General features: G+C 37.2%; 1 protein-coding gene across 2 annotated transcripts in view; it reads right to left on the bottom strand.

The window, feature by feature from the left end:
- The window catches only part of STXBP4 (syntaxin binding protein 4), a 191,474-nt gene that overhangs the window by 152,473 nt on the left and 24,935 nt on the right, over window positions 1–14,066 (bottom strand). For both annotated transcript variants that reach the window (XM_047759350.1, XM_047759351.1), the window contains exons 5-8: window positions 6,657–6,763; window positions 6,261–6,480; window positions 4,878–4,956; window positions 3,996–4,040 (exon numbers count right to left, since the gene is read on the bottom strand). In XM_047759350.1, the coding sequence (XP_047615306.1) occupies window positions 3,996–4,040; window positions 4,878–4,956; window positions 6,261–6,480; window positions 6,657–6,763 (451 nt within the window). The remainder of the gene's footprint in view (window positions 1–3,995; window positions 4,041–4,877; window positions 4,957–6,260; window positions 6,481–6,656; window positions 6,764–14,066) is intronic.

Genomic DNA, 14,066 nt, shown 5'->3' with positions numbered 1-14,066 from the left:
ACCTGAAAAGCACCCCTCATTTCCCAGTGTCCTCTCTTAATTCTAGCCTTGAGCTCTTTATTTGCTCCTCTCTGGGGGAGTGAGACTTTTCAAAGTATGGCTTATTATTCTCTTGGAGTGTCTCTTCCTATTCCTCTTTTCAGGAGGAGAAAAAAGTAAATGCTTCATAACGGCAAGATCAATACCGTTTAGTTAATACCATGAAGCTCCCCATGGATATTTTTCCTCATCACTGGTTTGTTTTCAATTATAAAAACCTTACTACAAGAGAGTTAAGGCTTGTGCTATGGTACAGGTAAAGGAATGATTGTATTTCTTCCCTTAATAATTCTTTTTTTTGAGCAGAGAAAGGTTCTTTGCAGGGTCATACAAGGAGATGATGGGTAGCTTATGCCCCCCCGCCAAACCCTGAACTCCTCTAAGGGTTTTCACAAAGCATTTTTAAAAGCCAGGTTTTGGGGGTGGGGGTCCCAGGGTATGTGATCAGCTCATGCACAATTCTCTGACTGGCTGATGGTGAAGAAACAGGCAGTCTCACAGGGGTTAACATTATCGGTCCTTAGGCTCTAGGAGGCCTGGGGGCTGTATGCTCATGGTCATCAAATACGTAACATCTTCCGTTTGGTGGGGGTTTTTCACACTCATAAAACAACTCAGAAAATGTGCATCACACGCTTCAGAGAGGAGCTATGGCAGAGAATATGGGGCAAAGTCCTGCCCTGGGAAGTTTCCATAGGGTCCTGCTCAGTTATAATTCCCTCCTTTTCTTTGATACTCCTTAATCTTGAGGAGAACAAGGGTTGGGCAAGAAAAGGAATAAAGGATAAGGAGGTTAATCATAAATTTGACAGAGGTAGCTATAGGGTCCTGCTCAGTTTCACCAGCAGACACTGCTTTGAGAGTGGTGGTATCTGAGTCTGTCACAGCTACTCCATTTTTACTTCCAAATGCATTTCTCTCAATGGCCAAAGTAGATGTCACCATTAATGATTTCAGTGCTTTTCTAGATATCAGAAGATCAAAAATCAGGTTTTCCCAAAGCACAGAGTGCCTCATTTCCTAACCTCCTTCCTGAATTCCCCTCAGAGGGTGTTGAAGGTCAGCGAATGCAGTGACTATTGATGTAATCTTTATAAAGGAGGATGGCGAGTGCTGATTTTTAGTTGGCAGGGCTCCCTCATGGTCATAAACTTGACAGTAGTTTTGGGGGCATTTCATGATGACGGGCAACTCACTCAGTGTATTACTAGACTAGACCTTATTAACTGTAGCCAAAAGTTTCTAGACTACCTATCTTACTAGTCTCTTATTGCCCAGGAAAATATTCCCTCTTGTTGCTTCTTCCCATATCTAGAGATACACTATTACAATCATGATCTAGAGATACACTATTACAATCATTGATCTCATATGGAACTATATATCATCATCATTTTATCAGTCATACATATGTTAGTACAAGAAATAGTTTTGTAAAACAGGCAATATAGGTCATTAAGTCGTTGCAAATATCTCCTGGTTTGGGCCAGAATTGGGAGGGGATGTGTCAGTTTCTTCTTTGCTGCAGTCATTCACAGGTGGGCTGGGTCAGGATGCTTCCTGGGAGCCCTCTCCAGCTACAATGAAATCTCAATCTCAATACTTAACTTCTTGAAGACAACTTCAGTTGGATAGGCAGATCTGCCCAAAGAAACACCTAATGTGGACCACAGCTCCAGACTTTTGAGCTCCAAACATGGGGGGCCAGCACCTGTCAGGGACAGTCCCTCCAAGATCTCGGAGCATAGTGTGCTCTGGCAGCTGCTGAAGGCTCAGGGATGGCGCTGCTCCTGGACAGGGCTGACCTGCCATGGGCACGGATTCCTAGGCTGTCTTCACCAAAATTGTTAAGAGCACATTTGTGTGAGCGATGCACAGTGAGGCCAAACTGAAAAGTCAGAGTTTGGAGCAGAGAAAGGTTTATTGCAAGGCCATGCAAAGAGACGAGTGGCTCATGGCACCTCAAACACTTAACTATCAATAATTCTTTACTAATTTCCTTAGGAATATCATTAGTATATTTTTAGCTCACTTACAAACATACATTTTACGGCTATGGCAGGAGCAACTGACTCTGGACTCTGAAATAAAAAAATTTATATAACAATAGTTTCTACAAACATATTCAGGAATAATGTAAATTTAAAACACCCTAACCAGTATTAAACTTGGGAATGATTTTGAGAGGGGAACAGGGATAGATTTGTCTCACTAAGTTTATTTTTGTAGAGGTTAACATTAAAACTCATTTCTATTTTTTAAAAATTAGAATTCCAGCTGGCTGAAGGAATCTAAATGTTATGGTTAGGGGTTCTAATTTTGGAATAATCTATAGTTAACTACTTATATCAGACAAATCACAATATATATGTTACCTAGAGATAATTTAGAGTTGACTTTGCTATTTTTCCCCCCAGAAACATCTGGCCTAATGACATTTATGTGGCATAAAATGGTACTGAGTCAATTCCATTTCTACTCTAGAAAAAGGTTCCATTTTAATTGCATTTTAATATTTATGTACAGTTTACTCACTCAAATATACTTTTCACTAAACTATTTTTCTATTACAAAATCTAGCATCATTTCTTACAGTCAGTGACGTAAATTTCCCTCAGTTTGTTCATTGCTACAGGATGTCCTTGTCTAATCAGATTTGCCTCCCAGGGTCACCTGACATGTAGTGTGTCCTTATTTCTTTGCTTTTGATCATGGTGCCTCCTTCACTTAGGATGATCTCCTACCTCCATTCATCCATCAACTGATGTTTACCACTCCTTTCAAGAAAATTTTCTCTGTTGATTTTTACATATTTTGTAACAAATTCTTTACTTGGTTCTAGCTTTTGGAGTATAGGGGGGAGGATGCAAAATTGAATTAAAGGATAGCTTTCATTTCTGCTCTAAAAAACATGTCTTGGAATATCTGAGCTATCCTCTAAACTTCAGGTTCTGTAATATTAAAAACAGTAAAATGTACTGAGAATATTCTATGTACCAATTACATAACACACAATCTTATTTAATCACTGTGTTTTCCCTATACCACACTCAAGCCACTTATTCCTTTTTCCTTTAATCTGCTTTGTTCATGACTACATGACTTGTGCAAATGTGCAATTCATCCACAATACAGTATACTTCTTAAAGTACTAAAACCATCTACCCCTGTTGTCTTCAACACAGAACATTACAAATAGTACAGTAGGTATTCAATAAAATAATCATATACAGACATAAACAAACACATATGTTTTCTAATCTGAATAAGGAAGACTTTAACCTGTGTTTTATTTCACAAAATACTACTAAGTATCTCATGGAAAATATCCTAATTCCTTCATAATTCCTATTGAACTATGATACACGTGACACACTTAAATATTTACGGAATAAATAAATGGCTAAAAGAGGGATTAAGTAGTTCAATTACTTTCAAAATTAAAAACAAGTTACATAAATGCCTCCTCACCATTGTTTGCTTCTTTCATATATCTCCTTTTTCTCACATGGTTTCCCAGTTTAAAGTAAAAACAATATATCAAGAGAATGGAAATAAATTATGTAAAATAAATAATATTAATAAAGTTTCTAAAAGTCAACAAATCCCACCAAATAAAAAGATATATAATTTATGGCTAAGCACGGTTCCTAACCCACTGGTAAACACTGTTCCAAATCAGAGAAACTAATATGGAACCCACTATAATTTCTGTTTAGTAGCTATGTGCTATGCTGTGAATATTTGTATCTACCCAAAATTCAGATGTTGAAATCCTAATCCCCAGAGGTCACCATCTAAGAGTTGGGAGCCTTTGGGAGGTACTTAGAGCATGAAGGTGGAGCCCTCATCAATGTGATTAGTGTTCTTATGAAAGAGACCCCACAGTGCTCTCTAGATACTTCCACCACGAGAGGACAAAACAAGAAGTTCTGCAACCACAAGAAAGCTCTCACCTGGACCATGCTGGCACCATGATCCTGCACTTCCAGCCTCCAGAACTGTAAGAAATAAATGTTTATTGTTTATAAGGCACCCAGTCTATGTTTTTTCATTACAGTAGTGCAAATGGACTACGATACTACCTACTTTATACTAAATCTTGTTTATTTTGTAGTTTTGATCTAGATAATGTTCAATTCAATATTAAAATATATGATTAACAATTTGCTTTATAATTTAGACATATGTAATTAACTCTTCCATAGTACAGTTGTTTTATAAATTTTAGAAATAATTTTAAGGGGAGGAGTTTTATAAAACTTTACAGATTGATAGAAATCCTTTTATGGGTAACTTATACAATTAATCCTTTATTGTTTAAAAGTCAGTAAATCATTTCATAGTAATCAAGAACCAATAATGCTGAATTCACAATGCAAACGATGTTCTTTCCAATTTATATCTATCTAATCTCTTCCAAGAAACATAAAACATATTTCTTTTCTTAAGCTATACTCCCTCCTGTAATTTCTCTGAAAGGTACATTTAATATACTTCACCAGGACTCCACTAAAAGGGCGCAGCAACCTAATCTTCATTTATAGAAGAGTTTTCATTATTTGATTTCAACAGTTCATTGATTACCGCAGCTTTGTAGACACTGTTATGACAATGCATCTTTTAAAATTTCAAACTTTTGTTCAGGAAAATTTCCAATAAAAGTCATAATCTAACAGGGACCACTGTACAATACATTCATTCTGCTCTTTTATTCAATGAAGGAAAAAGGCATAATGCACCCTTCTTTAAAGTCTATTAAGTCACATTATGCACTCCTCATTGAGAGAGTAATTGAAAAAAATAACTAAGCTAAGAGGAATTAAATGTGCATTTACTTGTATTAGACATATCTGTAGGGCTGTTGTCCAGAGAAGTAATTGGAGTTTGTTCTGTTTTCTTGTATCCAGTTTTTACCTGTGAATGAAAATGAGGAAAATGAAATGTCATTTTCTAAAGTAGGTCAAAGACTAGACTGGAAGCTCATGTGAACATTAAAATAATGATTAAAGAGATTAAAGCAATAGTCCCCGAAATATGAAGCCTTTAAAATTTTGGTATATTCATCTTCAAACAAAGCAATTCAGAATTAAATGCAACAATTGTTTTCAGCTCTACCATATCCAAGGGCAACAAAACATAAGGCTATGTACCTTGTCTGTGAAAAGGTATTATAAACCCAAATGAAAAAGTATAAGGGGCTGAGATAAAATCCTAAATTCTGGACCTGAAACTGAAGTTACCTTTGATGAATTTTTTTCCACTGACTAAAAGCCTACCTGAGTTTCCAGTTTGTTTTACAGCTAACACAGATTTAAAGAGTATATGCTCCATTTTATAATACTACTACTGCACTATAGCAATTAGTAATCATAGTCATCCTTCCATATCCACCAGTTCCACACCTGCAGATTCAACCAACAGCACATGAAACTATTTTTTAAAAAAATTCCACAAAGTTCCAAAAAGCAAAACTTGAATTTGCCACACTGGCAACTATTTACATAGCATTTACATTGTATTTACAACTATTTACACAGCATTTACATTGTATTAGGTACTATAAGTAATCTAGAGATGATTTAAATTATACAGGAGGGTTGTGCAGGTTATATGCAACTATTACACCATTTTATACAAGTGGCTTGAGCATCTGTGTATTTTGGTATCTGCTGTGGGGGATGTGGGGAAGTCATCCTGGAACTGATCCCTCTGCAGATAGTGAGGGAGGACTATAATTACATCAATTTTGCCATAGAAACTCCCCTTTTTGTGATTCCAGGATGAACTATATTTCTGCACATACCTGTGAGGGAACAACATTTACCTACGCTGTGTACAAAAGAGCCGAGGAACAGAAATGACTATTGCCCATCTTTAGTCAAGAAGAAAATGGGAAAAATAATGAATGAAACCATATTAGAGACGATCTAAAAATAAATATAACATTTCATATCATAGTTTTGAGTGATATCTAGGCATACTTTGCAATGCCATTCCTGATGATGATTTTCTGGACAAAGGATGCACTGACGTGAAAAACGACATTTTTCAGCACAGCATAAAAGTCTTAAACAACAATAAAAGATCTTTCAAGGAAACACTAATTTGCTAACAAACTATATTACCAAAATTATAGGCATATAATTTCATATATATATGAAACATAAAGACATAGGGGATTTGTGGACTGCATAAAAAACAGAGAAATTTAAGATTACCTGATTTATCTTAAAAGAAGGTAAAATCACATTTGTAGATTTGGGAGTGGATGAGGTCTTTGGAATTAGTGTTTCAGGGGGAGAAGAAAGAAGACTAAATGTTGAGGCTTGAGGTCCATATTCTCCTGTAGCTTGTAAAACAGATATACACGATGGATTTTCTAAATGATTGTTGTCAGATTTTTGTCTTATGAATGCTATCTCCCAAGCAGATTCTGACCTAGCATTAAAAACAAATCACTTTATGGATATTAGCACAGTTGAATTATATGATATTCTTTCAAATATTATCAAAAAAATACTTCTTTTAGATCTAAAGTATTAAGACAACATAAATTGTTATATTTAGGGATCTATGTTAAATGACACATTCCGTTTTATAGATAGAATAGTTACCTCAACTTGGCTCTGGTAATTATGCTTTTTGCTTCTTCAAATGACACGCCAATCATAGACTCCTTGTTTATTGAGACAAGTTGATCTCCTGGCTTTAAACGTCCATCCTAACAGAAGATAATTACAGTTGTAAATAAATTGATTAAGGTGTTTCTTTAAAAAATTAATTGATAAAATATTTCAAGCAAAGCACAGTTTTAAGAAAGAACGTCTTGGAGTTCCCGTTGTGGCTCAGCGGAAATGAATCTGACTAGCATCCATGAGGACGCAGGTTCAATCCCTGGCCTTGCTTGGTGGGTTAAGGATCTGGCATCGCCATGAGCTGTGGTATAGGCCATCAGCTACAGTTCCACTTTGACCCCTAGCCTGGGAACATCCATAGGCCACAGGTGTGGCCCTAAAAAGACAAAAAAAAAAAAAAAGTCTTAAAGAAAAGAGTTGTAAGAAAAATTTTAGATAAAGAACCTCAATAGCAAAAAGTTTTGATTAAAGTCTGGTTTGGTAATATGCGTGATGAAATGGATATATTTGTGTATTCCTTGAATAAGCTCATGGCAAGGAATCCTGAACATATGAAGACATAGTGCGGTACACCAGGAAAAGAGACCTGTTTTAAAAGGTCAGTATAATGAGACAAACACAGCTCTGACGGTGATAAAGCATGTCAAATAATTCTAGGATATTATAGAATACCAGGCTCATTCACTTTAGTTTCTAAGAATTCCTGTATCTTTTACCCTATCAGATATTAGGAGTTATTCCACAGTTAGAAAATTGAAAAATTCAGTCAAGGATCTTAATTATATTGATTCTACCCATGTTTCTGTCCATGGTCAAATCTTTACTGGATCTGCTATCCCTCCTGTGACTCAGGCCCACCTGGTTGTACACATAGCTTTAGTCACATTCTACTAATACAATGATCAATTCTAAGTGGCTGCCTGGCATTGTCTTTGCCAAGTCCTGGGACTCTGCCTACAAAGAGCCTAACTGAATAAGAAAAAGCATAAAAGTTACAAGACTTAATGTATATGTTAGGCAAGCTTCTCAATCTTCATTTGTCTTTCTCTTAATTCAAACTGGAAAAGAAGAATGAAATCTCTTCATTTTCAGTTCCTAAGATGCTCCTGGATTTCTCATTCACACAAATATGGAAGGTATTATTTATATATATAGGGAAGAAGATTATATGGTTAAAAAGCATTTTTACCCTTGATGGTATTCAAGTAAATTCAAGGAAATATCTTTTTTTAAAGTCTTATCTACAATGTATCCTTGAATAACTGATCTTTGATTTGAACTGCATTATAATCATGTGTTTTATGATTACTTTACTGCTAAATAACAATAGACATTTACTATTATTTCTTACACTGAATACCAAATACATAGGTAAGCAAATAAATATAACTTATCAAAAATTGTCATGGGAACATGTTATTTCAAATACTGTATAATGAAAGATATTATAATCTAAATGCATAATGACCCTATGACTCTTCTGAAATATAGACAGAAAAATTAAACCAGAAGTTCCCATTGTGGCTCAGCAGTAATGAACCCAGCCAGTATCCAGGGCAGGTTCAATCCCTGGCCCTTCTCAAATGCTTAAGGATCCGATGTTGCCATGAGCTGTGGTATAGGTCACAGATATGGCTCAGATCTCCTGTGGCTGTGGCTGTTGCATAGGCCAGCAGCTGCAGCTCTGATTCAACCCCTAGCCTGGGAATTTCCATATGCCGCAGGTGCGATCCTCTTAAAGAAAAAGAGACAAGAGTTCCCATCATGGCTCAGTGGTTAACGAATCCGACTAGGAACCATGAGGTTGCAGGTTCGATCCCTGACCTTGCTCAGTGGGTTAAGGATCTGGCGTTGCTTGAGCTGAGGTGTAGGTTGCAGACGCGGCTCAGATCCCGCGTTGCTGTGGCTCTGGCGTAGGCTGGCAGCTACAGCTCCGATTAGACCCCTAGCCTGGGAACCTCCATATGCCGCGGGAGCGGCCCAAGAAATGGCAAAAAGACAAAAAAAAAAAAAAAGAAAGAAAGAAAAAGAGACAAAAAACCACATTAAACTAAAAAGGCAATTTGATTTTAAAATACATAAAATTTGAAAACTAATTTGAATTTTACAAGTATGTGACTCAATATAACCATCAGAGTACATACAACTGCAATATTCACAAGTGATTTTTTTCCTCCTTCCATTTGATAAATATATGAGGAGTAAAACATAATAGTAATTCTGGAAAAGGCTAAGCAATATGGAGAAAGCATCTACCATATGGATTCTTCATGTTCAATAAAATGAGAAAGACCTGGTTTTCTAAGATTTTATAAACACAGTTCTATATTGCCTGGGCCCAAGTCTTATCACAGACTTCGCTTACATGTGCATTTAAATCAACTATACCCCAGACTATATTTATGTACAATAGCTTGCAATTTAATATGCTAAAAGTTACTCTGAGGGTAAGTCATTCCCTCAAGGTTAAAGGGAAATGGTAACAACATTTTTCTTTTGCCACAGGCAAAAAGTCTAATAACAGCTAAGGAAGAATAAACAAAATTCTGGACAGTACTTATTTCTGGGAGGGAGGGTAGAGAATGTAATGGCAGAGGGTAGGGAGAAGACACACAGGAGGCTTCAATAGCAAAGTTTTCTACTTCTTATGCCAAACGGTGAACTCCAAGTGGATTCCTAGGTGTTCATTATGCTTCATAAATTAGATGTACGTTCCTATATCCTTATGTATATGTCAAATATTACAAATATTAAAATGAAATTTTTTATTCCGCCCAAATAAAAAGAAAGGTCATGATATATGCCCATAATGTTCTGAACTAGATGAATTTTACTTTGGTTCTATATCCCAAAACTAGCATTGTGAGGAAACATCAGAGATTTTTTAAATATAATTTAAAAAAAATTTTTTTTTGGTCTTTTTAGGGCCACCCCAATGGCATATGGAGATTCCTAGGCTAGGGGTCAAATTGGAGCTGCAGCTGCCAGCCTATGACACAGGCTCAACCAGGCAGGATCTGAGCCACATCTGCGATCTACATCACAGTTCACAGCAAGGCCCGGTCCTTAACCCACTGAGCGAGGCCAGGGATCGAACCTAGGTCTTCATGGATGCTAGTCAGATTCATCTCTGCTGAGCCAAGACAGGAACTCCAATAAGTAAAATATCATTGTTAAATTCAGCTCTAGACCATTTAGAATCTGCAAAAATAAAATAAAAATAAAAATCCTCATTAGAATTAGCCTAATAAGGTAAATCATAACTGAAATTTAATGTCTGTACTTCTTTTGCCTGTATCTCAAAGCCTAGCAACAATTTAGAGAAAGGGAAAAATGAAGAAAGCCCTGCTTCACTGGAGCAAAGCATTTAAACGACACTAACAAGGGGAAAAAAGGGGTTTTTTAGAATTGGGATGGTGGACAGTAGCTATTAAGTTATTTTAATTTAATCTAAATATTCTTTTTATTAACAGTTCCTTCTTTTGTTAAAGTTCCTTGAAAAGAAGAAATTCTATAATGATGACTCTAAGTCAGGTGGCAACTTAACTGTCTTCTGTTTGGGCAGGAGCCTTCGGAGGCAGTGGATTGATGTGGAAAAAAGAGTGTGAAGCAACCAGACAGATCTGAATTCGAATTTGAGGCTCCACAACTCGCGAGTTAGATGTTCATAAACAGTAAGAGAGAAGAAAGAAGATGTAGGAGAGGCTCGACCTCATCCACAGTGAACACACAACTCAATTGCCAGAGGCAGCTCCTATATCCACGCATCTTACAGAAAGCACACAGTTGTTTGTCAGCGTTATGGAGAAAAAGCCTTCAGAAAATAGAAGTAGGTGATAGGGTTTAGGCTGACCTACCACCTCCCACATTCTCTTCTCAGGCCGCAGAGTATTATTACAGAGGAAAAAGCTCTCAGGAAGACAATTTAACATATCTTAAAGTACACTGATGTACTAAAGTAGCATTTTCCAGCAAGACAAGAGTCAGAAAAGAAGAAAGCCTCTGACTGTGGTTTCTGGTGTTTACATATATTTTTCTTTCTAAAAAGCACTCACGGCAGTTTTTTTTTTTTCTTTGCCTCCTAGAATAAGATTTTAGCTAATCATGTGAATTTCTGAACCTGTTTAAAAGTTGGAACCTGCAAACTAAAACAAAGCTATTTCTGTAAAAGTCTGGCATTTAAAGCCTGTGAATTCTACCCCAGCTGGATTAATGTGTATGTGAAGATAGTAACTTCAGGGCTGTGCTGAGGCCTCTTCCACACTGTCTAGATTCTTATTCAGCACTTACTGAGCAACTACACATGAGAGGCAAGGTGCCAAGCACTTTCACACGCCCAACTGCAGTCTGAATTCTTTCACATTGGCATTTATAACAAAGTCGAAATAATAATATATTCTTGACCAGTTAAATACTTTAATTAAAAACTACCAGCACTGTCCATTTCAGATTATAATGGTTACTATATGGTTTTCTAAATAACATGTTACCATATTATCAGGAACCATCTATACAGCCTGACTGCAACTCGTTCTTCCAAAATACTAAGGAATGTGCCTTTAAGACTTTAGAGTCCTTTCCCAAACTTTCATAAACTACCAACTGCAGGTGCCCCTCTTTAGTTATTAACATGAATCTAGGCAATTTGTTTAACCACTATGAGACTCATTTTCTTAACTGTATAATGGAGTAAATATGGCACAAGGTTGCTGTGATAATTAAATAATGTATAAAAAAATCCTGGCACATTGTAGGCATTAAACAGAGGTAAGCTGAATTAGGATCCTACATCTGTTACGGGCATTTTCACAGTGAGAGCGAATGTATCCTTCTACTCCTCAAATTAAGAACCCCTGATGACTGTCCACTGGTAAGAAAAGGTTCCCAAATCTAGCAAACAAACTAGCTACAGTCTTCTTTTTCTAGCCTCACCATCCACCTTCCCTCCTCAGCAAATAAATTCTTCATTCTATTCTCAGAAAATGATCTTCAGGAGTTCCTGTTGTGGTGCAGAGGAAATGAATCTGACTAGCATCCATGAGGACACAGGTTTGATCCCTGGCCTCGCTCAGTGGGTCTGGAATACAGCGCTCTTCTGAGCTGTGGTGTTGGTCACAGATATGGCTTGTATCCCAAGTTGCTGTGGCTGTGGCATAGGCTAGCAGCTGTAGCTCTGATTCAACCCCTAGCCTGGGAACTTCCACATGCCGTGGGTGAGGACCTAAAAAGCAAAAAAAAAAAAAAAAAAAAAAAAAAACAAAAAACCAAGAAAATGTTCTTCAAACCAGCCACCTCTTGCAAACCTTAATGCACTTACACATACTAATTCCTGTCTAGAATGTCACCACCCACCTTGCCACTTCTCTGTCTGATGAACTCACTTAAACTTCACAGCCAAATTCAAACACTATCTCTGCTCTAGGTTTTCCCCAATTCCCTAGATTTACTTAATTATTCCCCTTCTCTTTGTTCCAAAAGCGCTGTTTTTGAACTATTGCACTTACTCTGTACTGTCCTTGTTTAGGTACCTTTTTTCTTCCATTAGAGTATATGAATTCAGCAACTCCCAAATTGGCAGCACTGATTCTTCCTGTTGGCCAGCACCATGTCCTCTTCATGGTTATTCCCCCGAGCACAGGGCCAGGTATACAATAGGTCCACAATAAATGAATAAGCCCCAGGACATAGTTTGAGGAAAGCAGGTGTCTCCAACACAAAACACAATGGCAAAGGAGAAGAGAGAGTGACATGGCAAAGTGAACCCTCTTGGCTGCTATGACTTTAGTCCCACCCATGGACTGACTTCTTTACCCTTTGCTACCCAGAGGCCCTTGTCCTATCGATCCAAAAAGTCTTGGTCCCAGTCCAGCGATGTGCCAGCATATCCTGAAAATGGATTTCTTCTAAAAGTTAAATATGCTCTCCCATAATCCTTTGTGAACAAAGACTAACCATTAGCATTATATGAATGACCTTTGTCTTAATCTGTAAAGTTGTATCTGAAAGGCCCTTAATTTATCACATTTAAGAGGACACTATTATAAGATACACCATTATTTTAGGTAGCACTAAGAGAAAAATGCTACCAATTACACTAAGACATTTATTGTAAGACTCATTTCAATTCCAGAGAAGCTACAGAGAGAAAAACTATATAATTACGTACCTTATGTGTAATTACATACCTATATATGTGTTTCATATACATGCGTATGTGTATACAGTCACCCCTTGGGGTTCAAGGGAGATTGGTTCTAGCACCCTCTTGGATACCAAAACCCATGGGCATGCAAGTCCCTTATATGAAATGGCATAATATCTGCATATAACCTAAGCACATTCTCCCTGTATACTTTAAATCATCTCTAGATTACTTATAATACCTAATACAATATAAATGATAGGTAAATAGTTGCTGATGCAGCAAATACAAGTTTTGCTTTTTGGAAATTTCTGGAATTTTTTTTTTGTCTTTTTGCCTTTTTTCTGAGCCTGCTCCCACGACATATGGAGGCTCCCAGGCTAGGGGTTTAATCAGAGCTGTTGCCGCAGGCCTACGCCATAGCCACAGCAACGCGGGATCTGAGCCATGTCTGCAACCTACACTACAGCTCATGGCAACGCCGGATCCTCAGCCCACAGAGCAAGGTCAGGGATCAAACCCGCAATCTCATGGTTCCTAGCTGGATTCATCAACCACTGAGCCACGATGGGAACTCCGAAAATTTCTGGAATTTTTTAAAGCATATTTTCAATCAGAGGTTTTGTTGGACCCATAGATTTGGAACCCAAGGATAGGCTGATACATATGTGTGGGTGTGTGACTCCTAAAATCAAGTAAGTGAACTATGAAATATATAGATTTGAAGAAAAATTTCGATTCCTACCTGCTTTCCCTTTATTATCAGCAGAGAAACAATGAAAAAACAAAAACATTCAAAGTGTTATCCAGAATCAGACACAAAAAGCCTGCAAGGAGAGGTACTTTGGTGTGGAGCCCAGATGGTGGCAGTAGAATGGTAAACAGGCAGATCAGTAATTCTCAGAAACGTGACTAAAGGATCATTCATTCACTGGTATTAATTGAGCAATTAGTGTGTGTCAGGTACCATGCTAGGGACTAAGGATACTGTGAATAAAATTAGATAGAATCCTTGCACTTGGGAAATATTCTGGAACCTGTGGTTCAGATAGAGTTGGTAAAACAATCACAGGTATTGATATATGATTACAAACCGAGATATGTGATATGAGGGGAAGGAATAGGCTCTGGGAACACAGATAGGAAAAAAAAAGAAAGAAAAAAAAAAACTGGCCTGGACTTGGGGAAACCCAGGGAATACATTTTTTGGAAAAGGCCTCTGAATTGATATTTGAAAGCAAAGGAGT

Source organism: Phacochoerus africanus, chromosome 14 (genome assembly GCF_016906955.1).
Source record: "Phacochoerus africanus isolate WHEZ1 chromosome 14, ROS_Pafr_v1, whole genome shotgun sequence".
In the NCBI taxonomy this organism is placed as follows: domain Eukaryota; kingdom Metazoa; phylum Chordata; class Mammalia; order Artiodactyla; family Suidae; genus Phacochoerus; species Phacochoerus africanus.
This window is presented reverse-complemented; position numbering and strand designations above follow the sequence as displayed.